The sequence below is a fragment of the Stegastes partitus genome, unplaced genomic scaffold (genome assembly GCF_000690725.1).
Source record: "Stegastes partitus isolate 25-593 unplaced genomic scaffold, Stegastes_partitus-1.0.2 Scaffold1265, whole genome shotgun sequence".
Lineage (NCBI taxonomy): Eukaryota > Metazoa > Chordata > Actinopteri > Pomacentridae > Stegastes > Stegastes partitus.
In genome coordinates this window covers 21,876-49,250 of record NW_007578996.1, presented here as the reverse complement: position 1 = coordinate 49,250, position 27,375 = coordinate 21,876, and the positions used below count along the sequence as shown (strand labels likewise).

The window sequence follows — 27,375 nt, the reverse complement described above, 5'->3', positions numbered from 1 at the left end:
TTTTCTTTGTCATGTATAATTTCAGATGCAAAACTGTAGATCTCTGATAATAATAATTAATGAGTACCATAATTGTCAGTTCTAACCCTATTGTGGATAATTACTGGATGAATGCAGCTTCTTTACTTTACTGCGTCATAAGTACAAACATCACAGTGGAGCTGCAGCCCTGTAATACACCAGACCTTAGATGTTGTCATAAAGTGTTAAGCTGATAATGAAAGTATGAAACTTTGTTTTAGCGGCACGCCCAATCCCAGTCTTCCACTCTGTCTGCAGTGTTTCTTTAACTTGCAAATAAAACGCTGGTGTCTTGCTTGCATTCCCCGTTTTGTTGACACTGTACGATCCTATATGAATGGTAGCACCAGAGACAAAATAATAGCAGCAAATTTGAAACTGTAATATTTAACCAAAACAGTCCAAGACAATTCAAGGAAGTGTAGAGATGAATAAGAAGAAGAGTTATAACTGTGAATCAGACTTTTGTTCTGTAAATAATTCAGGCATCACGGTGTTTGTTCTGATCACTTGTAATGAGCATTTGTTATTTTTTAAACATCCAATATGCCAAATAATTGATGCGTGAATAGAAAAAGTAAAGAAATCTACCAGTGAAAGCCCCACTTTGCCTCACCATGGATGTCAAAGCCAATAACAGAAGCCTGTTCGTCAAGTTTAGTAAGCTGTGTGCTCAGTAATGATAGTGAAAAATCCTCCAGCTGATTATTCTGATAGTGATATTCATCTGTATGACTCAGCTGTACAGTGAGCAGCACTGTAAAAGCCTGCAGAGCTCAGAATAAGCAGCTGATTGTGTTGCCTGGAGGTGTTGCCGGTGTGTGCCGGCTCTGTTGCCATGCTAACATGGTGTTTATTCCCGGTGAGTAGGACACAAAGGCTCCGATAAGCAGCTTATCCTGAATAATAAGACGATAGCTGGGATGTGAGGCAGCGTTGGGGATATGAATCATATTAAAAAAATCTCATTTAATTCTGAGACTGAGGCCGGGCGCCGTGTGTTTGCTGTTGTGTACCTGCCAGCAGTGTAGGAGGGCAGATGTTTGTGTCTGAAGGTGGTGGAGATGCAGCGACTCCCCTCCCTCTTCATGATAACCTATTTGTGGAGAGCAACATCCTGTCTGGTTCACACTCTGCTGCTTCCTTCAACTCGCCTAGTGTCTCTGTTGGGGTCACGCTGATGAATGGCCTCCACACAAGCTTGTTAGTCTGTTTGGCAGCGGTCTACGTCTGCTAACATCCACTCAGAGCCTCCTTGGAAACCTGCTGCAACCTAAAAACCTTCTGCTACCAGCAGAAAAAAAGTTTAGTCAAACCTCTGCTCATCTTTGTCGTGTTTCACTGTCACTAGTGTGCACGGAAGCCCACATTAGTGTTGAAACAATTAGGACTGTAGTGAATTAAATACCATCTTGATTGAAATTGTACCTGCTCTTCTATGTGGGATAAGAAAAAAAAAAATCAGCACATTATCTGCTACTGTAATTGTAAATTAACATAAACAGCTAGTCCTGGCAGCATGTTAATGTTTGAACCTACTAAAATGATAAGAACAGACTGGGGCAGACCAGCTGCACATAGCCATATGATTTCTTAAAATACATCTATATCATCTGTTCCAGCACAAGAACTATGAAGGAATATCATGTAGACACTACACAGTGTCTCTTTGTTATATCAAAAAGGAGTAAATGCCCATTATGGTGTCATAGAGCACAATTTGACATCATCAAATGTATTTTTTTGACCAAATAACAGTCCAGAACACCCCAATATTACGTTTCCTGCAGTGTTTGTATTGTCAACGAAAACCATGAAATTTAAAAAATCGTATTTTAAGACAAACACTATGCCGGAATGCTTAGCATTTTTGTCAATGAATGAAAGCAAACTTATAATGTTAAACAGGGACAAATTACGGTAACTGATGAGTGTTTTATTGTGAAGTGTAATTCAGAATCACTCACTGTGGCATCTTTTTTGTGTTTGTTTTTACATCTAGCATCTTATTTTGATCTTGTTGCATCTGTCTTACTGTGGTGGTTTTGTGTCTTTTTGTGGTTGTGTAGCATCTACTATTTGTCTTTTTACATATTTTTTGGGATGTTTTGCATCTTTTCTTGGTGTTTTTGTGTCTTTTGTGGCTATGTTTATGTTACGTCACATCGTCTGGAGTTCCAGTAAGACAGATTAAACTCTACACAAGCAGCTACACATCTCACTTGTAGTACAGTTTTTTTTGAGTAATTGCTGTTATTTTTTAGTAATTCTCTAAACAGTTCAAACACTTCCTGGGACTCTTTGTTTTTATCTCTTAAAACCAGAGTCTTAATTGAAATTTTTATTTTAATATTTTTGTCACAGTAAAGGTAAAATATTGTCCAGCAATAAAAGTCTTTGGAAATCTTGGTCTTGTGTTGACCCACTTTGCCTTGTCGAGTTTTTCCCTGCCGATTGTTAAATTAAAGGAGGAATGTGGTGGTGGTCGACCTCGTGGCCGAGTGGAGGAGGGTTCAGCTGATATTCACATCTCGGCTGCTAATGAACGAGGCGTTTGTGCCCATGCCCGCCGCTGGCCTTGAAAGCGGTCATTCGGGAAGTAAACCGAGCACCAGCGGTTTGCCAAGCGTGTCGGTACCAGCCACTCTGGCAGAAAGCCAGTCATCATCTTGAGTTTAGAGCTCAAAATCTATCTCAAGGAGATGCTGGAGAAACTGGAGCTGATGCACAGTGGGCTGTAATGGCTTCTTAAGGAGCAGCCGATTCTGTGAACAAACCACAGCATTGTTTGGATTTACAGGCTGTTACATCAGCTTCAACTGTGTCACCGAAACACCACCGTGTTACAAGTGTATGTATTTATATATCCCAACTTTGCCCAATATTTTCCTTTGAACTACAAGTAGTTTTTGCTTTTTTTGCACCCATCACGTTTTTTCTCACTATGGGCTTATTTTTCACTGCAATCTAAGTTCCTATAGAAACAGCAAAACCATGGCTAGAAGCACAGCTCAGAAATGTATTTTGTGCAGTATGACACAGTTAGAATGACACAAATCAGCAAAAGGGTAAATCTTATATATAATGTTTTCTAAGAATGAAAACAACACAGGAATCGACATTACAATTTTCCAAGTGTCCACAGGTGTTACCAACACTGGAAAAATCGGTGGGTCTACACATTTTAGATGTTTTACTATTTGCTTTGAAATACATCATTGACTTTAAAACCTTCTGGTGAGTTTTGGGGTTATTTTCATTTAGTGACTATACTCATCCCCTGTGTGGAAACATGGCCTACAGTTCAGCCAAAAAGGCCTTGAATTTTGCCATGTGACTGTTGGTCGCAGTTGAATCAATGGTAGCTTCTTGGTTGTGATAAGGACACATCGTTTTTTAGTTTTATACAAAATCTGGATTAGTAAACAGTTTGTTTTTGACAGCTTCTTTTTTTTTTTTTTTTTTTAATGAGACATGTTGAATAAAGTTGATTAAATGTCACAATTTTAGGCTTAGATGTGGTCAAGTTTCCTGAGGCAACTGTCAGAAAACTAAAAATCCAAATATTATTTCTATTTTTTTAGTTTTTGGCTCATAAATGGTCTCGTTTTGGTAACCTAATTTATTTTTTGTGCGTAACAATAATGTGCCTTTTACAGCTTCAAGTGATGGAAGCTTGTCGCAAAAATACTTTGAAAACATCCAGCTGTGATGGCTTAAGCTCAGAATCTTTACACGTTACACACCTGTTTGTTTTTCTTTCACTTGATGATTTATATCCTTATGTGTACATCTTGTTTTTTTTACCAAGGATTTTTTTTACAAGCTTCTGGACCTGAACTTATGTACATGTTTAAAGTTCAGTTTGTATCTGAGCCCCCTGCAGCAAACTGGCTCTGAACCTGTTAATCGACTTTGACCTGGATCTAATTGGAACGGCTGGGAAATCAGAGAAGAGGGTTGCAGATTGTAATGAGGACAGGTTGAAGGCAGCTTGATTTGCCTTTTTACGTCTGTGTTTTTGTTTCACCTTTGCATGTTGGAAAATCAGCAGTCAAATGAGTATGGAAGAAGATAGGCAGGCAAAACAGGGCAATTGCAACCTGCTCTGTGTTGTTGCATTCATTCTCCTCACTCAGGGCAAGTAATCAGGTACAGTATTAGTTTATAAGTGTTTATTTATGGGTTAAATTTACCAACATCAGTTGGTCATTTTTACATGAACATTTTACTTTATCCAAAACGTTATTTATTGAGGAATGGGTTTTAAACTTTCCTGCTGTGGTCACTTCTATCATTAATTCAAATTTTCACATTTTTCCCCCCCAAACTGTCAGTTGGAAATCAAACTTTTATGCGTAAAAAGTAAATGCAGATGTGGACATTTAAAATGTGCTACTGCAGTCTTTAAAGTTACTCTGAGTTAACTCAGACTCAGACACCCAGACAAGCTGTATATGTATTCCTGGCAGCAACTAATGACTGTTTTTATTGTAGATTATTTCGATCAGATGTTTGGTCCCTAAAATGTCAATAAATGATTAAAAATGTGGATCAGTGTTTTCTCAAATGTCTTATGTTGTCCAAAAATATTAAGTTTACTGTCATAGAGGCGGAAAGAAACCAGAAACATATTACATTTAAGAAACACAGAATTTCGATGATAAAAAAAAAAAGAGAGAAAGTAACTGATTAATCAGTTATGAAAACAGTTCAAGATGGCTTTAATAGTTGACAGTGTGTGCACGTGTGAAAGATGATGAACTCTGCCAGTGAAACACTCATTCAGCTGTGGACAGCAGTGACCCTCCTGTCCTAAAGAGGGCAGTCTGTTGAGGAAGCAGCAGGATGCTCCTTTAAGCTCCACTCAGTCACCCTAATCAGAAACAATCCTCTCAGCTTCGCACCTTTGCTCACAGAAGCTGCTTCTCTTCTTTGCCTGCAAAAAGACTGTTTGTAAAGCAGAAGGAGGACGTTTGCTAAAAGGAACAGGGGCAACTCTGGATGTGGATGCTGCTTTTCATTGTGTTTAGTTGCCATGAAGTTTGCACAAAGTGGACGTTTACCAGCTGATGGTAACAAAGTCATGGCTAACTTCTGAGGAGAGCTGAGTGGAGGAAGACGAGGTCCGAAAAAGCTGGTGTTTGTACAGACGTCTTTTCTCACAGGTGATTCAGAAACCACGATAGAAATCTGAAACATCCGCAGAAATGTCAGCACAGTTAGAAGAAAATTTCTCTTTATAAGAGGATGTGGTTTAGGTCGAGTGGTTATACTCTAGTTTATTCTGACACAGCCTACACACATCTAGATCTAAACACTGACACACCGCTGGTTTTAGCAGGTAGCATCTCTCACACTTCTACTATTCTGCTTTACGACGTCTGTAGCATCTGAGCAATCAAATGTCTTTTTAAATAATACTAATACAACTACAAGGGTAGTGGCATTTAGCTGTTTTGTCGACTAATCGTGCATATTTCTAGTCGTAAAGACTGTTTAAAAAATGTGTTTAAAAAAATGGATGTCTGGCAGAAACGGTGCCAGAAACAAATGCAGTCTACATGGTACTGTATCTTTAAGATAGCAACTAATTGCAAATGTCTGCAAAACATTTATTTGCTCATCTAAACACAGTAATTCAGTGTAATTGCATGGCCACATACATTGTACTCAGGTTTTTGATGTGGACATTTTTTTAAAAACTTTTTTTATTTTTATTGATTTTTTATTACAGTTAACATGTAACTGAACACTTTATTTATTTGATTCTACTATATATTATTTGAAATTTAACAAACCAGATTATTTTTAAATGATTTATCATTTTTCAATACTCAACATGCTTCATTTTTCCTTCAAACAGCTGTAAAACAACAGTATTTTAAGCCTATTTAAATAGTACACCTGTGTAATTTGAGGTCAGATACTGTAAAAGAACAAATTACTATTTGTAAAAAAAAAACAAAAAAACCCAAATACACAGATTTCTGCTGTGGACATTATTTACAGCTTTGGCCTTTTATTTGCAGTTGACATGTTAATATTTTTTGGTGGGGATTTGACTGGGTATTATCTGTAATTTAACAACACAGGCTAAATCTGTACATTACTAGCTTATAGATGCATTATTCACCATTGTTAAATTCAAATTACAAAAAAAAAATAAATTAGAATGATTTAGTGTTTAAAAAAACATAAATCCAAGGGTGGTGAATACTTTTTATTGGCTCCGTATAGGGTCTCTGCAGCAGGATGAAGCTGCACTCATCCTGCTGCTGTGTGCAGCTCAGATCATCACTTTAACTAGGCGCTCATTTATCATTACTGTCAGTATTAGAAACCTTTCTTTGTTGACTTGACTTGCTGCTGGTTCAGTGTGTTTATTCATCACATTTAGCTGCTGGATGGAAAATTATCTTCACCCACAGTTTAACAGCTCGGAGCTGTTGCAGGTATGACCGCCCAGCGCTCGGTCGCAGTTCTCTCTTCTTCAGACTCTGTGAAAATATTGAAAGTAGATGAGAAATACCAGGAATTTATTCACCTTGGGACACAAATACAAGCTTGTTCTCACACTGCTCAGCAGTATTGAAACTATACACGACTTGACAGCGCAGTTCTTTGTTTTTCCTCAGCTGTCTTCGTACATTGCACTGTAAAGAAATACTGTAAAAATACAGTAAAAACTTTTATGGTCACACATTACAAAAGAACAAATTCATAGGTTATTGTTATGGACGTTATCTATGGTTTTAGCTAACTGGACTATAACTGAGAAAACTAGCAGGAGAATCAATATGGGGAGTTAATGTTAGGTATAAAGCTGATTTGTATGGTGACTTAATGTGTTTCTTTGAGTATGATGTGGATGTGTAATGATGTAAAGTTATATTCTGAGTATCGTTTGTAAGACGTCTCTGTCAGCTTCTAGCAGCGGCTCTGCTCTTAATTCTTTTATGTCCAGATATTGCAGTTATCAGACTTGGTTGTTGGAAAGAGCAGCTTAGATAATAAAAGGTGGTTATTTCCTGTAATGGGCTGTCACTGATCCATGCGATGTATAGGAGGAGAGGCTGTTGTTCCAGGACGGCATTTTGTTGTGACAGTGCCACCTATCACTTGATTTATCGCTAAAGTGTGTGACCTAAAGTTTTAAAGGTTTATTCCACCTAAAACTGTACATAGTTGTTGTTGGTTTTTTTTTTGCCAGAGTCTGTGGGCTAGAAAAACTAGCTGCTATTTGAGATAAAATGTAATTGTTTTAAAGGTTTATTCCACCCAAGATACTTCTTTCTGTCCAAGTAATTTTAGTTTTAAAGGTTTGTTCCATCCAAAATACTACTTTCTGTCTAAGTGCTTGTGATTTTAAAGGTTTATTCCGCACAAACAGCAACATCTGATGAAAAAGGTTTATTTCATTCTAAGCTGTACATAGTTAATTTTTTTGCCACTGTGTGGGCAAGAAAAGCTCCCGATTGGAATAAACAAGCGGTTGCCATGTTATCTGGCTCTAAAAATGAAAAACAAGGGTCCTAGAAATGCAGTCCAGAAAATGCAGCCTCCTTTGCTGCAGACAAACACTACTCGTTCCATGCAGCTCAAACATTGTGTGAGACTTTGTACTGAACTGGCTCTCTCGGGTGAGGCCATAAATCAAGCTGAGGAGCGAGTTTAGCTGCAACAACAAGTTCCGGAGAAAGAACCAACACCTCAGGCGTTTACAGATTTGTGAGGAATTTAGTTTGTTGAAGTTTGATTTTATGCGTGATCCTAACAAGCTGTTCTGCTGTTGATTATTTCATGTGAAATATTGAAGTTATTAGACGTGTCTGTCAGAAAAAGCTGCATCGACGTGAGCGACTGATGCATAGAGCTCAAAGAAAATTGACTTTGCTGTGAGACTTTGCCCCGAATCAGGTTTCTCAGGTGGCACCTTTTCCGTGCAAGCTCCATAAATGGAATATTTATCTTGCTGTTAGAGCTGTAAACGAAAATGTGAATGTGTGGCGCTGATTTTTAAAGTGTTTGTCTGACTAGAAGCAAATCCCCTCAGGCTGTTACAAAAGTGTTGGAAATTTGTTTTCTCTGAGTCAAAGTTTGTTTTCATTTGACCTGAGATATTAAGAAGCTGTTGCGTAATGGTTGTTAATATGCAGACATTCTTCCATTTTGAGTGCTTTTGCAGAGTTAATGCAGTGATTAGACAAAATTAAGCTCCTGCAAATAATGTCGACATCGGCTGAATATGCAGTAATTCGTGGGATCATAATTAGGACACTAATTATAACAGCACTGACACGCAGCAAGACAGTACATTTTTGCAAGAGAGTTAAGTAGGTAAACTTTGATGAGACAGTGTGATAGAATAAAATTACTGTAACCTTTTGCCAAGTGTTTTTAAATAGCTCTTCTTAGTGACATGAAAAATAGGCTGACAAAGTAATGAAAGTGTTTTCGTTGAGTGAGGAGACTTTGTTCTCTTTCTAAACCCTGTAGGGTTTTTTTTTTTTTAAGACGCCACTGCAGTCGATCCTCTTTTTGTTTCTGCTGTCAGCCTCCTCAGTGTCCTCTTTCCTCCCCGGACCTGCAGTCTTTGGTTCTTGTCTCAGGAAGTAATCAGCATCATGCATGACAATAAGGTTCGGCTCGTTTGAAGCTGCTGGATGCCACAGTTGGTCCAAGCGAAGACGACTATTCTTGGCTTCCTTCACACGAAACCTGCATGTTGTCAGGTTGTTTTAAAATATGCCATGAATGTACGTGCATGCCAGCAGCTATGATTTCCACGCCTCTTATTATTGTCTATGTACAAAGCCTGCCAATGCATCCTGGTTGGCACGCCTTGTTGACAGGCGTGTCTTCAAGTTGTTCATCAAGTTATCATTTGCATAAAAGGTGGTAGATAAATAGATAAATAGAGGTCGAGGCGTCTTTCTGCAAGTCAGACATACAGCGCAGCTCACCGTCTCTGGGAACTTGGGAAGAACTTTTGACTGTTAAGCAGCTGCACGGATTGTTTCTCACCTTTTCAGAAACATGCTTCACGTCGACACCCCACAGATGACGCCTCCGTCCAGTGAGGTGCTTGTATTCTCCTCTATCACTACCAAACGGCTTTGGAAGGCTCTGCCTGAGGAGTTAAGGCTTACTGAATCAGTGTCTTCTTTTAAGTCTCTTCTTAAAACCCGTTATTGTAGGCTGGCTTTTATGTAATGTTGTCTATTTCAATTTTATTTTTTATTCTTCTTATTATTTCAATTGTCTAATTGGTTTTTAGCTTAATTCCATTGTCCATTTTATCCCCTTTACCTTTTATTTTCTTATGTATCAGTTGTTCTTATTTATGTTAATGGTTTTACCCTCTATTTTTCCTTTATTCCACTTGTTCTTTCCCTTACTTGGATGTGGCACGTGATTATTTCTATCTGGTGTTGTTTGTGCTGACCAGTCTTGTGTTGTTCAACGTTCTACCTGAGTGTCCTTCTTTCCCTCTTTGCCATGTCTGCAAAGCATTTTGTAAACTCTGTCTTTAAAAGTTGCTATTTAAATTAAGTTCTTATTATTTTTATCGTATTGGTGTCAGCCTAAACAATACTGCTTGGCTCCTGATTGTAACTCTCACCAACTTCCATTGTTCCAAAAGCATTTGACCAACTAATCTTGGTTTTAGTTTGTACAACAGTTTGCGTCACTCTTTTTGATTTCAGACAACTTTTCATGAAAATTATGTTCAACCAACAAACTGCAACAAATAAGTAAAATGAGCTTTTATTTTAATAATATAAGGCATGTTGAATTAACTGTTAAGCTACAGGAGGAGACCTGAAATCCTAAAAGGTGAAGAAAAATTAACTTATCGAACCAATTTCATTAAGTAAAGTTTATTTCTAAATCAACAAACCCAGACTTTAAACCATGCGCAATATTATTAAAGCAATAATGTTAAATTATATTATAAATTAAATTAAATTTTATCATAATCAAAGTGCAGGCTGGTTTATCACTCAGTTTCTCTAACATAAATATTGAATTGATCGTCCTCCTGCTCTAGTGAAGGAGCAGTTTGCAGGCCTGTTTTTTCGGCAGCACAGTTGCATCAAAGCAACACATGAAATACTTGGAATATTTTCTGAACTTTTCCAGCAGTGATTAGTGTAAAGTAATGAGATTCCTATAATCCTCCGAGGTTTTCAGGTGGGCTTAGGTACTTCTGGTATAAAAGCCCTGTTGGTGGAGATTGCAGGCTGATGTTTTACTATGATAATCCTGCCGCAGAGGTGGATTATGATGTCTGACTTTGGTTAGAAACATTTCTGAGGCACGGTCACAGCAGCTGAAGTTAAGAGTCACTTGGTTTTGAATCAGTCTTCCTAAAGAGTTTAACTCCAGTGGAAAGCAGAGGTGAACTGATGATTTCACCCTGATATTCTCAACATTAGTTATCCCTCAGAGTTCGCTTTGTGCAGTTTGTGCCATTGATTCCCAAGTAAAGATTGATAAAAGGGCAGTAAATGATGTTCCATCAGACAGTTTTCTCTTGTACATCAGTCATGGAAAATGATGACTGTGCAAGTTCTCTTTTTCTGTTAAGCAGTGGAAAAAATGTGAGTTCATTTGCCAGATTTCACATTGCAAAACCAATGCTGAAACGATATATCTTACTGCTCCAAATGATAGTCACAGAAGACTAATACCCACTCTCACCCAACCGGTCGAGGCAGATGGCTGTCTTCCCTGAGCCATAAGTCCAAAGGCTGCTTTGGATTGTTGGGTTCTCTGTTGAAATTTGTAAGGTCTATACCTTACTTTGTCAAACGCTGTGTGATAACGTGTTGTAAACTGTGCTATACAAATACAATTGAATTGAATTGAAATTGAATTAATACAAAATAAGAATATTTCAGCACTGATGGATGCAGCTGCTTCCAAAGTTTTTTCCGATTTCTTGTCAGATATAGGAAAACAAGCAGAGAGAACTCGAAGAATCTTAATTTTTGGTATCAATATTAAAGCATGTAAAAAAAATTACATGAACTACAAAAGATAGTTTTATCCATCTTTACCACTGCTATAACTGTCACTGTGGTACGTCTGGTTGCTTCCTCTGTTTTTAAGGGTGTTGCTAATTGATCATAATCGGCAAACATCTGCTGGTAAAAATTATATAAGCTCATTTGTCTCGAATGCATCAACACTGTAGACCTCTGTGTGCTTTCCTGTGTCACTCAGCTTGCTGTGTTAAATGCTTTTTTCCTCCACTTTACTTGAAGGTGTAAAGTGATGCGTTTAAAGTCACTGACAGAGTGAAACTTGCTCAGTGTTGCATAGCGTCACTATCTCAGCCGTAAATCTGAGTTCAGCTGAAGAAGTTGAACATTCAGCCAAACTTGTCCCGTCTGCTCCTCTGACCTTCTGACATTTTTTGTTTTTTCTGTGTCTCACAGCTTTCCGAGAGGCAACCCTCCAGTGATGATGAGACCATGGTCCCAGTACTAACCTCCAGAAAAGCCAGTGAACTTCCTGTCAATGAAGTAGTGTGTATCCTGCAGGTATGTTGTCCTGCTGGACATCACGAAGCTCACTTAATGTATTCAAATCCGATAGAGACGAGACACGACAGAAATCCAAATGTTACAGAGCACTAAACCCCTGAGTCTTATTATTGCACCATTATTTCTCACTGTATACCAATAAAGTTATTCAAACACGAACAGTTGCTTAAGGTTTTACATGGGTCATTAGAAACCATCAAATTTCAAGAAAGTTCCCGTCTGACTTCCTCGGAATCAAGTTTTGTCTTCATATTATGAATATTTTAGGAGTTACAGACCATATAATACATAGGGTTGTGTCCAAATTTTGCACTTTTAAATTGACTTTTTCCATCTTTTCTGAGCCTCATAACTTCCAAAGTATAGGAGACAGACACATCACATTTTCAGGGCCGAATCATTTGGTACCCTGGATGTATGTATGTATGTACTTTAAGTGCTTGTAACTCTGATGATTATTAATAGTATAAAGGTAAAACTTTGCCTGGCTTTATTAAATATTCAAAAGTTATAGTACATAAAGAATAAGCTGATCCTGAGGGGGTCGAGGAGAACTTTATTTTTTAGATTTGATTGATTGTTATGTCTTATCTTTACTGCAATACACAGTCTCCTTAAATTAGAATTATTTAACAACATGTATCCACCAGTTTATCAGCGAAATGTTAAACTGAGCATGTTCTGTGTCGTGTTGGCGCCGGCAGGCCGACCTGCAGTTGGGTTTGACCCAGGAGGAGGTCAGCCGGAGAAGGGCGTACCACGGCTGGAACGAGTTCGATATCAGCGAAGAGGAGCCGCTATGGAAGAAATACATCTCACAGGTAACTAAGCCTTGCATTTAAATAGTACAGGAGATCAATTAAAGGTGGTGATTAATCCATTGCACCTTCTGTAGCTGGTAAACACCGTCTTTCACCGCTCATCCAGCTGATGTAGTTGATGTTCTCTGCGGTTTTGCTGCTGCCGACTTCAGTCTTCAGATGGAATAATCTGACAGCTCGTGTCTAAGCGCTGCTGACTTATCAGACGATGAGTCTCAGGAAGCCCTTCACACATCCCACCGCAGCCTGAACTCAGCTCCAGGATAAAACCGACAAACTATTTTTATCTCATGCCTGATAACATGTCTGCAGGCTCACCATGTTCCACAGTGTCATTGTTCTGTCACGAGAACACAGCGAAATGACCGAACGCACAGTGTGTACTCACAGTAGCAGTACGCCTCATTACAGTAACAATACAACCTGTTTATCAGGTTCACATCGTACCTTATTATATTTACACCGTTTAAAATTCACTTATTTATTTTAATGTCATGCCACTGAAAGTGTGATTACATAGCACGGTCGTACCTAATGGCCGACACTAATAGTTGCGGCTGCCTCCTGTGTCCACATGAAAGAAGACACTCAGACATGATAGGAGGAAGGAGACCTGCAACATGAAGCTGCAAATTTGTTAAACAATTGAAAAAATTTCGTCTTTCATTTGTATGAATTTCTTGTGTATAATATGCATAAAATATGGTTATTTGTAAAGATATTTGTGAAACTTTAGGTTTCATAAATCAAATACTGTCAGATATTTTATTTTTTTTAAAAACTGCCTGTCGACCCACTTTCAGCAGGTTTTTTTTCTCACATTGAAATTTAAATCTATGTGTGACCAACAATATCTCAGACGCTATCAAAGATAAAAAACCTGCACTTTTCACTGTTATTTTCCATGTAACTGATTGAGAATCTGTAGTATTGGACAAGTAGATAAAATAGTGAAAAAAATAAAGCCATCTTGCAAAGTCCCATCTTTGAGCACACATTATCAAAAAAAAAAGATAATCCAGAAGTCAACTAGTGATATTTTCTGAACCATATGTAGCTGCATGTCACAATAATACGAAAACAAAACATACAGAATACTTGGAAAATTATTTTATTGAAGCTCTTCACCTTACTACGTTAAGCGCTGTGAGATGACATGTTGTGAATTGCGCTATATAAATGAAATGAAACTGAATTGAATATAACAGGGATTAGTCAGCAGGACTCGCTTTGATTTATATAGGACAGAAATACTAAAGGCAAACACTCAGATTCATGTATGAGACAAACAAGTAGCAGACAGGCAGAGGACTCACTCTAGCTGGAAATCTAAACATCTGAGTGGTTAAATAATGGAGACAGCCTGAGGGAGGTTTGTTGTTGGTCTGTTTTGTCCACATGGACTCTGACAAGGACAGAAACTGCTGCTGAGACAAGCAGCTGGAGGACGAAGAGGAAGAAGAGGAGAGGTTAAATATAGAAAGCCACAGAGGATAGAAGGAAACAAAGAGGATGGAAGGATGGATTTTTAGCTGCCAGATGTTTGTGTGTGTCATTTACAACTGTCAGGTGTACAAATGATTCACGCTTGGCCTTAGTCTCAGTAGTGATTCTAAATTTGAAGATTATGGTGACCTTGTAACATTAAGATAAAACATGTTTAATTTTTTTGTCCCTCAAAATATGCATCACAACCACTGATGTGCGACACCCGCCGACACGCACAGTGTTGCCAACTTGGTGACTTTCTCGCTAAATCTGGCGACTTTCCAAATCTTCTTGGCAACTTTTTTTTTGCCAAAAGCGACTAGGGACAAATGTAGCGACTCTTTCTGGTGATACTGGAGACTTTTCTGGTGTTTTGGAGACTCTGACGTGAAAACACGTATCGTTCTGCAGTTACTGTCCTCAACGAGCAGCGGTGCTGCCGTGAGCTCCTCCCGTCCCAAAGCGCTCACAGACGGTCAGGAGTCTGGTCAGCAGTTCCAGCTGCAGTCAGCAGGACAACCAGACGGCACTTTTACTTTGCTGCAGGTGGATAATTTAAGTTCGGCTTTTTATTTCATTTATACGAGGAGGACTCAAATAGACCTTGAGTACCATATTTTCCGCACTGTAAGGCGCATCTAAGAGCCTTACATTTTCTCAAAAATCGGCCATGCGCCTTATATTCTGGTGCGCCTTATGTGTGCACTAAGTTCCAAAATCTGTCAAAATGTTGTGTAAGCGCTGCGCTTGACTGACTGTCGGACCATTTCCCAATGACACGGGGACGTAATACGTACACTACGTACGCTGGCAGCGATATACCAATCAGAGCACGTACGCTTACCTCCGCCACCCCTCCGGTAGGTATGCTACCGGTATGCTGCAAAACAGCATTTGTTTGTCTAAGGACTCCCGAAAATGGCACCAGTGAAGAGACATGCTTATGAGGCACAATTCAAACTACAGGCTATCAGTTACGTGGTTGTTCATGGGAATAGAGCAGCTGCGAAAGAATTCAACATCAATGAATCTATGGTACTGAAGTGGAGGAAGCAAGAAAATGAACTGTGCCAAGTTAAGAAGACCAAACTGAGTTTCCGCGGGAACAAAGCGAGGTGGCCACAGTTAGAACAATGGATTATTGAACAAAGAACAGCCGGGAGAAGCGTCTCTACAGTCACCATTCGACTGAAGGTAACAACGATAGCAAAAGACATGAAGATTGAAAACTTTCAAGGAGGTCCGTCTTAGTGTTTTCGTTTTATGAAAAGGCGTCATCTCTCCATCCACGCAAGGACTCCCGTGGCGCAGCAACTGCCGGCGGATTACAAAGAAAAGATGGCCATCTTCCGCACCTACTGCAGTAACAAGATTACCGACAAAAAGATCCAGCCCAGCCACATCACCAACATGGACGAGGTCCCCTCACTTTTGACATCCCCGTGAGCTATACTGTGGAGAAAAAGGGGACCAGCACAGTATCGATACGCACCACAGGGCATGAGAAGTCGGCTTTCACTGTTGTTCTTGGTTGCCAGGCTAATGGCCGGAAACTACCACCCATGGTCATTTTTAAGAGGAAGACGCTGCCAAAAGAAAAGTTTCCAGCCGGAGTCATCGTTAAGGCCAATGAAAAGAGCTGGATGGACGAGGAGAAAATGGGAGAGTGGCTGAGAGAGGTGTATGTAAAGAGACCAGGTGGTTTTTTTCCACGCAACACCGTCCCTGTTGATCTGCGACTCCATGCGCACCCATCTCACCATTACTGTGAAAAACCAAGTGAAGCAAACCAATTCGGAGCTTGCCATCATTCTGGGAGGATTAACAAAAGAACTCCAACCGCTGGACATCGGTGTAAACAGGCCGTTCAAAGTGAGGTTGCGAGCGGCATGGGAGCAATGGATGGCAGACGGCGAGTTACGCCACCATATGTGAATGGATTGTGGATGCCTGGGCTAAGGTATCTGCTTTAACTGTTATCCGAGCTTTTGCGAAAGCCGGCATCATTGCTGAACAGCCACTTGACAACGAGACTGACTCCGACAATGATGAGAAGGAACCTGGCATGTTTGATGGCGAAATTGCCCAGCTGTTCAATTCAGACACAGAAGATGAGGACTTTGGTGGATTTGTGGCAGAAGAATGCTAAAAAATAATGTGAGTGTATTGTTAAATAGTAGAATGAAGTTCAACTAAATTTACTGTTTTGCTTCCATTACCTTTTTTTGTAGACCGTATTTTTTAACATGCGCCTTATAATTTGGTGCATCTTATGTATGGGTTAATTACAGAAATAGACCCTGTAATTGAAACTGCGCCTTATAATCCGGTGCGCCTTATGGTGCAGAAAATATAGTATTTTATTAGAAAGTAACCTTCAACCCAGTGTTTTTTTTGTTTGTGTGTTTGTTTTTTGTTTGATTTTTTTAGTTCAAAATGTTTTTGTTGCAGAAATAAAATTTCGTTTCCTCTGTCGCAGTTCATTGATTTCATAAATGCAACACACTATAGTTTTTTATACATAGCATAAAGGTAAAAACCATATATGCAGTGTAATCTTTATTTTTGATGTCAAAAGGGTTTTGTGGCTCACGGTGTTTTCTTTTCCGTGAGAAACGGGTCCAAATGGCTCTTTGAGTGTTTAAGGTTGCCGACCCCTGGTATATAGGGGTTTAGTTTGTTAAATGGCAACATGCTTGTGAATCTGAAAGACGAAAATAATCGTAAAACTCAGACTTATCAGGCGAACCCTTCTATCACATTTAACAACCTGTACATAACACAAATATTATTTACTTAATATACCTATTTTTTCCAGTTTAAATTGCAGAACTGCAGATTTCTGTAAAATAGTGATATAATGTGTCATTTTACAGTCAAAAGTTGCAAAAGAAGGGCTGCCGCTTTAGCTCACCTGGTTGAGCTGGCGACCCATGTATAGGAGCCATAGTTTCCAATGCAGCAGCCATGGGTTCGAATCCTGCTCATGGCCCTTTGCTGCAACCCCTTCCCCATTCTCCTCCCCCACTTTCCTGTCTCTCTTCTAACTGTCCTATTTGATAAAGGCAAAAAGGCCCAAAAAAAAACTTAAAAAAAAAAAAAAAAGTTGAAAAAGAACAAAGTACTATTTCTATAGATATACATTTTTGATGTGGACGGTATTTACAGTTGCGGCCTGTTTAGTAGTTAATTTAACGTTTACAGTTAATGTAAAATACTAGTTACACAATGATTTTGTCGGATATTGTCTGCGATTTAACAAAACTGTGAAAATCTTTAAAATAACAGTAAATTCTTAAAAACAAAGAAACAAAACACTAGAATTTTTTTTTTTTTTAGCGGTGTACATGTTTGAAAGTCGGCACCAGTTGCTGTCGCCTCTGTGACATTATAGACGGAAGAATCCAGCAGCACAGCTTTTGAGAGTCCGGGAGCTGCTGTGGTTTAAAGAGTTAAATTCTCTGCTGCTGCTGCTGTTCGTGTTGTCGATGTGGAAACCGGGTCATTTGGATGCTGCAGCTGAAAATAGAACTGGAACCGTTGGCCCGCTTCAGTCAATGAGCTCCAGCTCTTTGCTATGGATGACTGGCACTTGTTCCAGCTTGTCCAAAGCACAAACGCACACAGTGAAAACCATTTTCAGTACTCAAGCTCTAACTTTGATAGAACTTTAACTGTGTCCAGGTTTCAGACAAAATGTTGTCACTTTCTGAAAATTGTAGCGTTTATTTAAACCTGATTGAGATTTCGTGTCAGAGATGTGGGTTTATCCACACAAACGCATGGACATTTTCAAGATGCTATTCACATCCAGAAAACACTGGCTGCACTTGAAAAAAAAAGAAAAGTAGTTTGATTCCTCACTTTCAGAAATGGTCTCATTTTCCTTATTTTTGTTTATTCCAATCAGGCACATTTCATAAACGTGGCCATCGTGGTTCAATGGGCTCCCACTTTTCTCAAATATTCATCACTTTTACAAAATGTCCCCACCTTTTAAAATGTCTTCTCTTTGTTAAAAATGTCCCCACTTTCTCAAAAATGTCCTTGTTTTCTAAAAATATCTATATTTTCTACAAATATCCTGTTCTTCTTAAAGCATACTCACTTTATTTAAAATGTCCTCAGTTTCCAAATATGTCCTCTTTGCAAAAAATGTCACCACTTTTTTCAAGGGCTCTCACATTTTTAAATTGTATCACTTTCTACGAAAAAATCCTCACTTTCCTAAAATTGCTTGATTTTGCAAAGATGTCTAAGTTTACCAAAATGTCTTCACTTTACTGAAACGTCAACACTTTCTAAAAGTGTCATCACTCTCTCAAAATGTTCGCACTTTAAAAATAAATAAATAAATTGTTCGAATGCCAGAAAAATGTTTTTGCATTTCAAAAATGCCCTCAAACTAAAAGAAAATCCTCACTTCACAAAAATGTCCTTAATTTGGTAACATTTCCTCACTTCATTTATCTGTTCCTACTTTTCACTTTCCAATAATGTCCTCTCTTTTAAGAAATATTTTCATGGCACGTTTTATTTATTTATTTATTTATTTTTTCAATTTACTGAAATATCCTCTTTATATTAAAATGTCCTCTCTTTTAAAAATTTCCAAATTTTTCTAAAAAAAAATGTTTCCACTTTGTAAAAATGTCCCCTTTGCGAAAAAAAAGTCTCCACTTTTTTTCTTTTATTCAAAGGGTTCTCACTGTCATAAAATGTCTTCACTTTCTACAAAAACATTCTCACTTTCCTAAATAGCTAGCTTTTGCAAAAATGTCCTAATTTTCTTAAAATGTCCTGACTTTACTGAAATGTCCCCACTTTTTAAAATTGCCACAACTTTCTAAAAATGCACACACTTTATTAAAATGTCCTCATTTTACTAAATTGTCCTCATTTTTCTGTCCATTTCTCTGCAGTTCAAAGATCCTCTCATCCTGCTGCTGCTGGCGTCGGCGGTCATCAGCGTCCTCATGCACCAGTTTGACGATGCCATCAGCATCACAGTGGTACGTTGCATTTATAAATCCGTCTTCAGCACAACTCCGTCCCTTGTGTCTCCTGCTTTTGCCTCGTTGCCCATGAAAAGCCTGCAGATCTTGTAAGGTTAATAATAGAAATAGCAGTTTACGGCGGAGGATCTGTAGCTACATGCCGCTGCTGTCTGCCTGCGAGTTTGGCAAATGAGATTATATAAAAGTTGTTTTTCGTTTCTGTCTGGATCCCTGTGGGGAAATGGTGTTGCAGCAGGGGGAATAATTGCGTTGATAATGTGCAGGATAAGACAACAACAAAGGAAAACATTAGAGAGAGTATGTGTGTGGTATCAAAGAATGCAAAGATAAAAGTCCTGCGGTGTTAAACGTCCGTGTGAAAGTCAGATGAAAGACGAACAACAAGCTGCTGATTAGCGTGTTTCTCAGAGCCTCAGTGAGAGAACAGCTGAAAATGGAACGTCATGAGGTCACTGAAAGCAGGGCTGGTTTTCATTTCTCGATTATTTTCTGATTTAATCACTCAGCTGTTTGGTCTCTACAATGTCAGAAAACGTTTTGTGTCTGTGTGGTTGTTTTGTAGTATCTTTGTGTCTCTTTTTAGGTGCTTTGTGTCTAATTGTGGTTGTTTTGTGCCTCTGTGGCATTTTTGTGTCTCTTTGCGGTACTTCTTGTGTTTTTTGTTTTTTTGTTTTTTTTGGGGGGGGGGTATTGTGTCTCTTTATGATTGTTTTGTGTCTTTTTGTGGTAATTTTGTGCCATTCTTTGGGAGCTTTGTCTATTTTGCAAGTTTGTGTCCTTGTGGTCATGTTGCATCCTATTTTGTCTGGGGTTTTTTTGCTGGTTTTGGGTCTTCATGTAATAATTTTCTGTCTGTTTATGGGAGCTTTGTGTCACTTTGTGGTGCTATTGTGTCTTTGTGGTCATTTTGTGTCCCTTCATTACGTTTGTGGGGAGGGGCTTAGGCTTGTTTTACATTACTTTTGATTCTTTGCATCTTTTATTGGTCATTTTGTGTGTCTGTGTGTATTTGTGTCTCTCTTTTTTGGTGTTTTGTGTCTCTTTGTGGTCATTTTCTGACTGTTTGTTGTCATTTTGTGTATTTTTCCCATCCTTTTATTATTTTTTTTTAGCTTTTAATGGTTGTTGTGTGTCTCCTTTTGGGCATTTTGTCTTTTGTTATGTCGTTTTGTGGTCGTGTGTGTCTTCGTAGTTGTTTTTGAGACAGTTTTTTACAGTTTTGCCATTTTCCATTAACTCTTTCTTATACAATACTTTGAATGCCAATTATGTTGATCCAAACCCAATCAAAAGGCAGGAATTTCTGTGCAGAGAGTCGTGAGTTGCTGTAGGTTTCAGAAGCTGGCAAAAGAAACTAAAGAACAGTGTATTTATTACCAGGATATTCCAATAAAAACAGTTGTGGGTGTGACAGAGACTTTCAACCTGAAAATGACGCCCTTTGTAGACAGTGAGGGAGGATGAGGTGTCACAGAACAAACAGTACATTTCATCATTACACTGTGTACTTATGTACTGTCAGTGTGTGTCACAACATGTAACTTATCAGTGTTTGTTACAGTGTTTACCAGCTGCTGGATTCAACAGCAGCCGGATGTCATTTCAGGAAACCTCCACTGTCAGGATGTTTGTGTTTTAAGAGTGACAGCAGCTGCTGAATGTGTCTCAGTCTCCACATCCTGATGTTTGCACAAACCGCTGAAACACTTTGCAGCTTCTCTTTGTCGTTTGTAAATCAGTTTAAGACTCAGTAGCCTATAGATTGTAGATCCTGGCTGCCACTGCTGTGGTGTGTGGAGGTTTTCATACACTCTTGCTGTCTTCATATAATAACATCTCTGAGTTTCTTAAAAGGCACTATGTAAAATATATTATTGTTATTGTATCACAAGGAATAAAGGGCAATCTCATTGAATAATACGTGAGGAAAACAATCTGACATCAAGAATAAAATCCAAATACAGCAAAAAAGAGCCTTGAAGCCAAAAAAATTAAAAAATACAAAAGAAACTTAAAAAAAAATCATAAAATAATTCATTAGTAAAGTAAAATTACAAAAACAAGGTCGGAGTAAACTAAAAATGTACAAAAAAATGCTAGAATATTGAAAATAATAGCGGAAAAAATACTGTATGAATAAGGTTCAAATATAGCAACAATACAATTAAAACATCTCAAGAAAAGGTATTTTGCTGGTGAAATACTTGGAGAATAAAGAATTTTGAGAATAAAGTAAAAAATGTATTTAAAAAAAAAACTAATCTAGATATTTTTCGTGAAAAGTTAGAACACTTTGAGTAAAAGTAAAAGTAATTTTAAAATATTACACAATAGTGGTTGTGCTACTTCTGGTATAGAGCACTTTATTTTGACTGTTTGAGAAAACTGTATTTTGGTAATAAAGATAAATCAAATCATTTACTAGAAGGAAGTTGTGATTTCACATTTGGCTCAGCTTCTGATGTTTTGTTTTGTTTTTAGGTGTTAAAGTTGTGATATTGAATGTTAACCAGCTGTTTTTTCCTGTTTTTTATTTTCTAACAGGCCATCATCATCGTCGTGACAGTTGCCTTTGTCCAGGTACGTCCAGACCTCAGTCTCTGCTAACAAATACCTGCTCATGGTTAATGTCGAGTGTGAATCTGCTGCTGTTTGCATGTGTGGGTGGAGCTGATGCATGACTGCATGTGCACTGATGAATGTGATTTGTGTTCTGTGTGTTCAGGAGTATCGCTCAGAGAAGTCTTTAGAGGAGCTTGGGAAGCTGGTACCTCCAGAATGTCACTGGTGAGAGTATTGCTCCTCCTCATCTTCTTCTTCTTGTTTTCCTCTGTGGTTGCAGCACTGTCGATGTGAAAAGTCCAGTTCAACAGGCAGCAGTAATAAATATTTACATATATATATAATTTTCTGGGAATAAAATCAAAATTTTAATCAAAATGAAAGTTAAAAATTTAAGAACATTTTTAAAAATATTTTGTTAAAGTTGAAATATTGCATTTTCAGAGTAGCAATCATAAAATTTAATTATACTAGTAAAGTAAAAAAAGTTATAGAAATATATTTTTCTAAATAATATGAAATTTAAATTTGTGTATTACTTTCAGAACAGAAGTCATAACACTGAATTATTTATTTCAGTCTTAATTACTAACAGAATAAAAACTGATTTTAAGAAAAGGAGAATAAATACGACAATTAAAAAAAACGATTAACACATGAAAATGACAGAATTAGATACCAAATTAAGGCAAACAATGCAATTATTCATATTATTATTCATTATTCATATTAGTAAGGTAAAAGAATACAAAATGTCATAGTTTCAGGTCAAATATTTATATTTTATTATTAAAATTAAAAATAAAGTTGAAATATTTCAGAGAATAAAGTTGGCTTGTGAAATTTAAGATATTAGGTGCAAAAAGTGTGCTGTCTGAACAAGAGAAGTCTGTTTCTTCTTCTGGGTTTGCTGAATAAAACAATAAAAAGAGATGCTTAGATGTGAGAATACAAAGCTTAGTTTTCCTCATACACATGACAACACTGATCCACTGTTTCAGATTTACGATTTACTGCAGAGCCTGTTTAGGGAAAGCTTTGTTTTCGATGGCTGAAATAGAGACAAATCTGCATTTTTGAATTTAAATGCGTGTGGACTTGATTTCCACTTCAAATAAAAGCAGAGAAGAAGAAGCTGCCTCTTGACCTGGCACTGAGATAACACAGCAACACACACTGTAACAGCAGGACTGTAAACCGAGAAGGTCTTGTGTTGTGGTTGAACTCTCGGGAGTGCTTCATCGCTCGTTTTGTTTTTCTCCTCCTCATCCCTCCCTCATCCACTCTCCATCTCTCTGTACCAACATTTGAGAGTATCAACACACAGAATAAACACAGAGCTTCAACTCTGGAACAGCAGGACTTCCTTTTGTTTTATGTCTCCTTTTTCATGTTTTGTGTCTCCTTGTGACAGTTTTTGTCATCTTCTTTTTTGTTTGTTTTATGTGTCTTTGGGACAGTTTTGTCTCACTTTCTCATTTTATCTATTTTTGTGGTCTTTTGTCTCTTCATACTGTAGCTATTTAACTATTTCCCTTTTTACAACCTCTACAAACTTTTTCCACTCTAATCTGCACGTCAACTGTAGAAAGATGTTTCACCATGTGCAGTCTATCTTCCAACAACGTGGTCTTCTCTTTACCTCTCTTGTTCTGTGGAAACATTGCCTGCAGTTCACCTAAAATCTGAATTATTACTGTGAGTGACAGCTGAGTCAGTCATGGAGAATCAGTTATGCCAAGAATCTCAGAATAATTCGTTTTTTACAGAATCTGTTTATGCAAATGGTTTGTTTTTGCAGAATTTTTAATGAGCTCTGTAAAACTGATTTGCTGAAATATCACAATTTTATGCTCAGATTTGGTCAGAGGAATGCAATAAACAATGAAACGTACCAGGATGCTGACCTTCGGCACTGCGTGCATACAGTATTGTAGTATGTACGATGAGCATCCCCCGAAAAATGCATCACCCCCTGAAGTTGATACAATCATTCCACCAAGGTGTATAGATAATTCATCACACATACGATATCCAGTCTGATCTCACGTGCTATAGATCCCAGTGAATGTGCCACGCCCCTCGCCGTGGAGCCCAATGGTGACCACGTGTCCTTGCTCTCACTCGCATGTGCAATATCCACCTACGCCCGGCACGCTCAAGTTTGAAGTTGTGCGATATGCGTGCGGTCAACAGTAGCAAGCTGCCAGAAACTGAACAAAGACAGTCTTGTGATAGCAAAGTCTTTTCACTATAAATGTGTTTACCGAGTGTTGTAGGTCGTTTCTAAAGCTTACTTGCACACTGCCAATGACGATTATGTCAACAGAGCAGCAGAAACTTGGCAAGGTCGTTTTAAAGTACAAATCACTCCATAACTTGTGAATGAAGCAATTTTAGCAAAATCCACCAGTCACAGATCTAAGTTATGGGCTCTACTGTCTACCCTTACAGTTTCAGGCCTTAAAAGTTAACTGTTCCCAAGTTATTTGGTAACAAACGAATAGACAGACAGACACACAGACCAACTACTGTAACCTCGCATGTGCCAAAGGTTAATAAGTTTCTGTTTTTACAGTTTTTAGCTGCTAAATTCTGTCCTTTTGGTAATTTGTTCTTCTTTTTCTTCTTCTTTTTAATATAACAAGCAAGCGTTTTGAAGCAACTTGTGTTTACCATGTTAATGTATTTTTTTGGATGCCCTATAGTTGCCCCTACACTTTCTGTGGCATTGAATTTATTTATATTTATATGTAATTGTGAGAGATTGACTATATTATGTTTCTTTCACTATTTCTATGATTCTTGATTTCTGTATGACTTTAAAACACCAATAAATATCAATTAAATATATATTAAACTAAATTTCCCTTCATATATTACAAAATAAAGCTCTAATCAATTGTTTTAACAAAGTCTTGATACTGTAAAATTATATTAAATGTATATATATGACAGAAAGGGATTAAGACAGAAGTGTTGCTATGTAATTATGTTTAATTGATTTATTTTTAATCATGTAAAAAGTCATACTATTGGATGCTGGATATAAAGTCTAAAAAAACCCCCCAAAAATTTTTTTCAAAAAAATAAAAATTTAAAAACTGAGAAAAATGTACAAATATTTCATTCAGATATTACAAGAAAACGAAGGTAACATTTTCAGAGTAGCAGTCATACCCCTTAGTTATACTAGTAATGTAAAAATATTAAAACATGTATATTAATAAGTATTAAAATGTTGCGTTTTACTGTTTATTTAAGATATTTCAAATATCTAGAAAATAAAGTTGGACTAAAGCAAAGCAAGCAAAGCATCCACATTTTAGTTAAAACTGCTCTGTGTCTTTCTATCTGTTTAGGTTCAAATGAAAGATAAATATCAATTCTTGTTAAATTTAAGTAAACACAGCTGGTTTAACAGTGAATCTCTGCCTCCCCTCAGCGTCAGGGAGGGAAACCTGGAGCACCTGCTGGCCAGAGAGCTGGTTCCTGGAGACACCGTCTGCCTGTCGGTGGGGGAGAGAGTCCCAGCAGACCTCCGCCTCTTCGAGGTACGAACCAACACAAAGTCACGTGTTCCTGCTGTGGGAGAATAAGAGGGATTCTGCATATTATTCCAAAAACATCCTGTTAGTGTTCACGTACCATCACCTGGAAGCTGCCACAGTTCTCCTGTTTCTGAGAAAGCAGAGAATAAGATAAGTGGAAATTAAAGTTTGAGACAAGATGCTTTGAGATCATATATGTAAATCTTAAAAATATGTACAAATGTACACGAGATACAAATATAAATAAAATAAACACAGGTTTAGAATAAGTTTATTGAAATCCCTCAAGGTGCAAATTAAAGTTGACATCTGGCTCTATGTAGCTGCTGGAACATGAAATTTATCCAGTGAGGAATCAATAATGTTTACCTTTTTTTTTTTTTTAATAGTACAAGAAAATGAATGTTAATTTTTTAAAAGAAGGAGACTAATACTTACACTAGTAGTGTGAAACACATTGAAATATTCTGAGAATTAAAAAACACTTTTTAAATGCATTTTATTTTAAAAATTATATATTTATTTATAAAATGTATATATATTTAAATTAAATGTGTTGAGAACTTAAAGTTGGACTATTTTAGATTTTAAAAAGTTTTGTCTCCGTAGTTAAATTGTTATATAGAAAATGTTTTCTATTTAATAAAATGAAAATAAAGTAAGACGTGCCATCTTATGTTGTTATTGTTGTTATTTATTTTTTATTTGTTAATTAATTAAGCCAAACTATTTGAGAAAAATACTTATTAATATATTATTAATAACGAAAATTGGTGCACTGTCTTCAGAGTTAAGTAACACTTAATTATTAGTATTATTTGTCAAGTTAAACATGTACACAAATTGTCAGTCTCAGATGTGTGTTTATGTTTTATTAATAAAGTCAAAATGACAGTTATTAAAAAATCTGAACAATCAATCACATATTTTTAAAAATATCACAAGAAAATGAGTGTAAAACTTTCCAAGTAGCAATCCTCACTAGGGTCGCAGGGGGGTTGGAGTCTATCCCAGTTGACTTAGGGTGAAGGCAGGGGACACCCTGGACAGGTCACCAGTCTATCACAGGGCTACACTTAGAGACCGACAACCAAGCATACTTACATTCACACCTACGGACAATTTAGAATCACCAATTAACCTCAGCATATTTCTGGACTGTGGGAGGAAGCCAGAGAACCCAGAGAGAACCCACGCTGCACGAGGAGAACATGCAAACTCCACACAGAAAGATCCCGGGTGCCCTCACCGGGACGCGAACCGGCGCCTTCTTGCTGCCTTCTTGCAACGGTGCTAACCACCTGCGCCACCTTGCAGCCCCTTGTGAAATATTTTGTTTTTAAAAAAAATCTATTATATGAATTAAAACTTCTAAGAAAGTTCCTCATTAAAATAGTATGAGGAAGAAGGATTTACTATTCTCATAAAGTTGAACATAAAGAACATAAAGAAAGAAATCCCTTTAATTTGAACATTTCCACTTTCTCTCTAAAAGTGAGCCAGATTTCAGGTTTATATTTGAAGTACAGAGGTTTTAATGTGCTCATGGTGCCTTTAGCCGCAATAAAAACAGAAGGAGGTTGGAAGATACTTTTATCTTAATTACAGTTATGTGCTTTCTTGTACTTGTAGCTGAGCTGCTAATAATTCTGAGAGCTGCATTGCTACAATACAAACCTTTGTGTGTAAAAATAGGTTAATGCTGAGAACTTTTTTTTTCTCGAGACAGCTGACACTGAAAACATCATGTAACGCTTTGCAGTTTGGATGTAAGCCTTCATTAAGAGCTTATTTTAATCAGCAGTTCCAGTGTGATGTAAATTTTACGTGACGACTGTGTGCGAACCACAAAGACAAGTCTTAAAATTAACCATTTGTAGAAATGAAGTTCTGAAAAGTCAAACTAGAAACTTCAAGTGTACAATTAATGCTGGCTGGACCCACTGTGTGTTCAAAGAAGTTAGTGTTAATTGTTGACTCGCTGTCTGTCCTCCACCTTCAGGCGACCGACCTGTCTGTGGATGAGTCTAGCCTGACGGGGGAGACCACCCCCTGCTCCAAATCCACCTCTCACCAGCTGGCAGCCACCAACGGAGACATAGCCTCCCGCAGCAATATCGCCTTCATGGGGACGCTGGTGCGCTGCGGCAAAGCCAAGGTACCGACTCCTCCCTCTGTTAAACATCACAACCATGACTAGAAGGAGGGAGAACTCAGAAGTGTCATCTGTGCAGTGTACCACAGTCACAGGTCACGAATCAGAATGAAGTAGAATTTTTTTGATCATTTATTTTACAAAATAAAAAGAAAAGAAATCAACATTTTTCCAAGTTTCTGCAGCTGTTACCAATGCAGGGGG

General features: G+C 37.7%; 1 protein-coding gene across 3 annotated transcripts in view; it reads left to right on the top strand.

The window, feature by feature from the left end:
* Window positions 1-27,375, top strand: part of atp2c1 (ATPase secretory pathway Ca2+ transporting 1) — a 53,688-nt gene that overhangs the window by 5,605 nt on the left and 20,708 nt on the right. Inside the window, exons 1-8 of one of the 3 annotated variants that reach the window (XM_008297966.1) lie at window positions 5,067-5,189; window positions 11,469-11,573; window positions 12,281-12,397; window positions 18,808-18,897; window positions 21,448-21,483; window positions 21,629-21,690; window positions 24,911-25,019; window positions 27,019-27,174. In XM_008297966.1, the coding sequence (XP_008296188.1) occupies window positions 11,505-11,573; window positions 12,281-12,397; window positions 18,808-18,897; window positions 21,448-21,483; window positions 21,629-21,690; window positions 24,911-25,019; window positions 27,019-27,174 (639 nt within the window). In that variant the 5' untranslated portion in view covers window positions 5,067-5,189; window positions 11,469-11,504. Of the gene's footprint in view, window positions 1-5,066; window positions 5,190-8,566; window positions 9,106-11,468; window positions 11,574-12,280; window positions 12,398-18,807; window positions 18,898-21,447; window positions 21,484-21,628; window positions 21,691-24,910; window positions 25,020-27,018; window positions 27,175-27,375 lie in introns of those variants that run through there. The other 2 variants (XM_008297964.1, XM_008297965.1) reach the window with 2 other exon arrangements.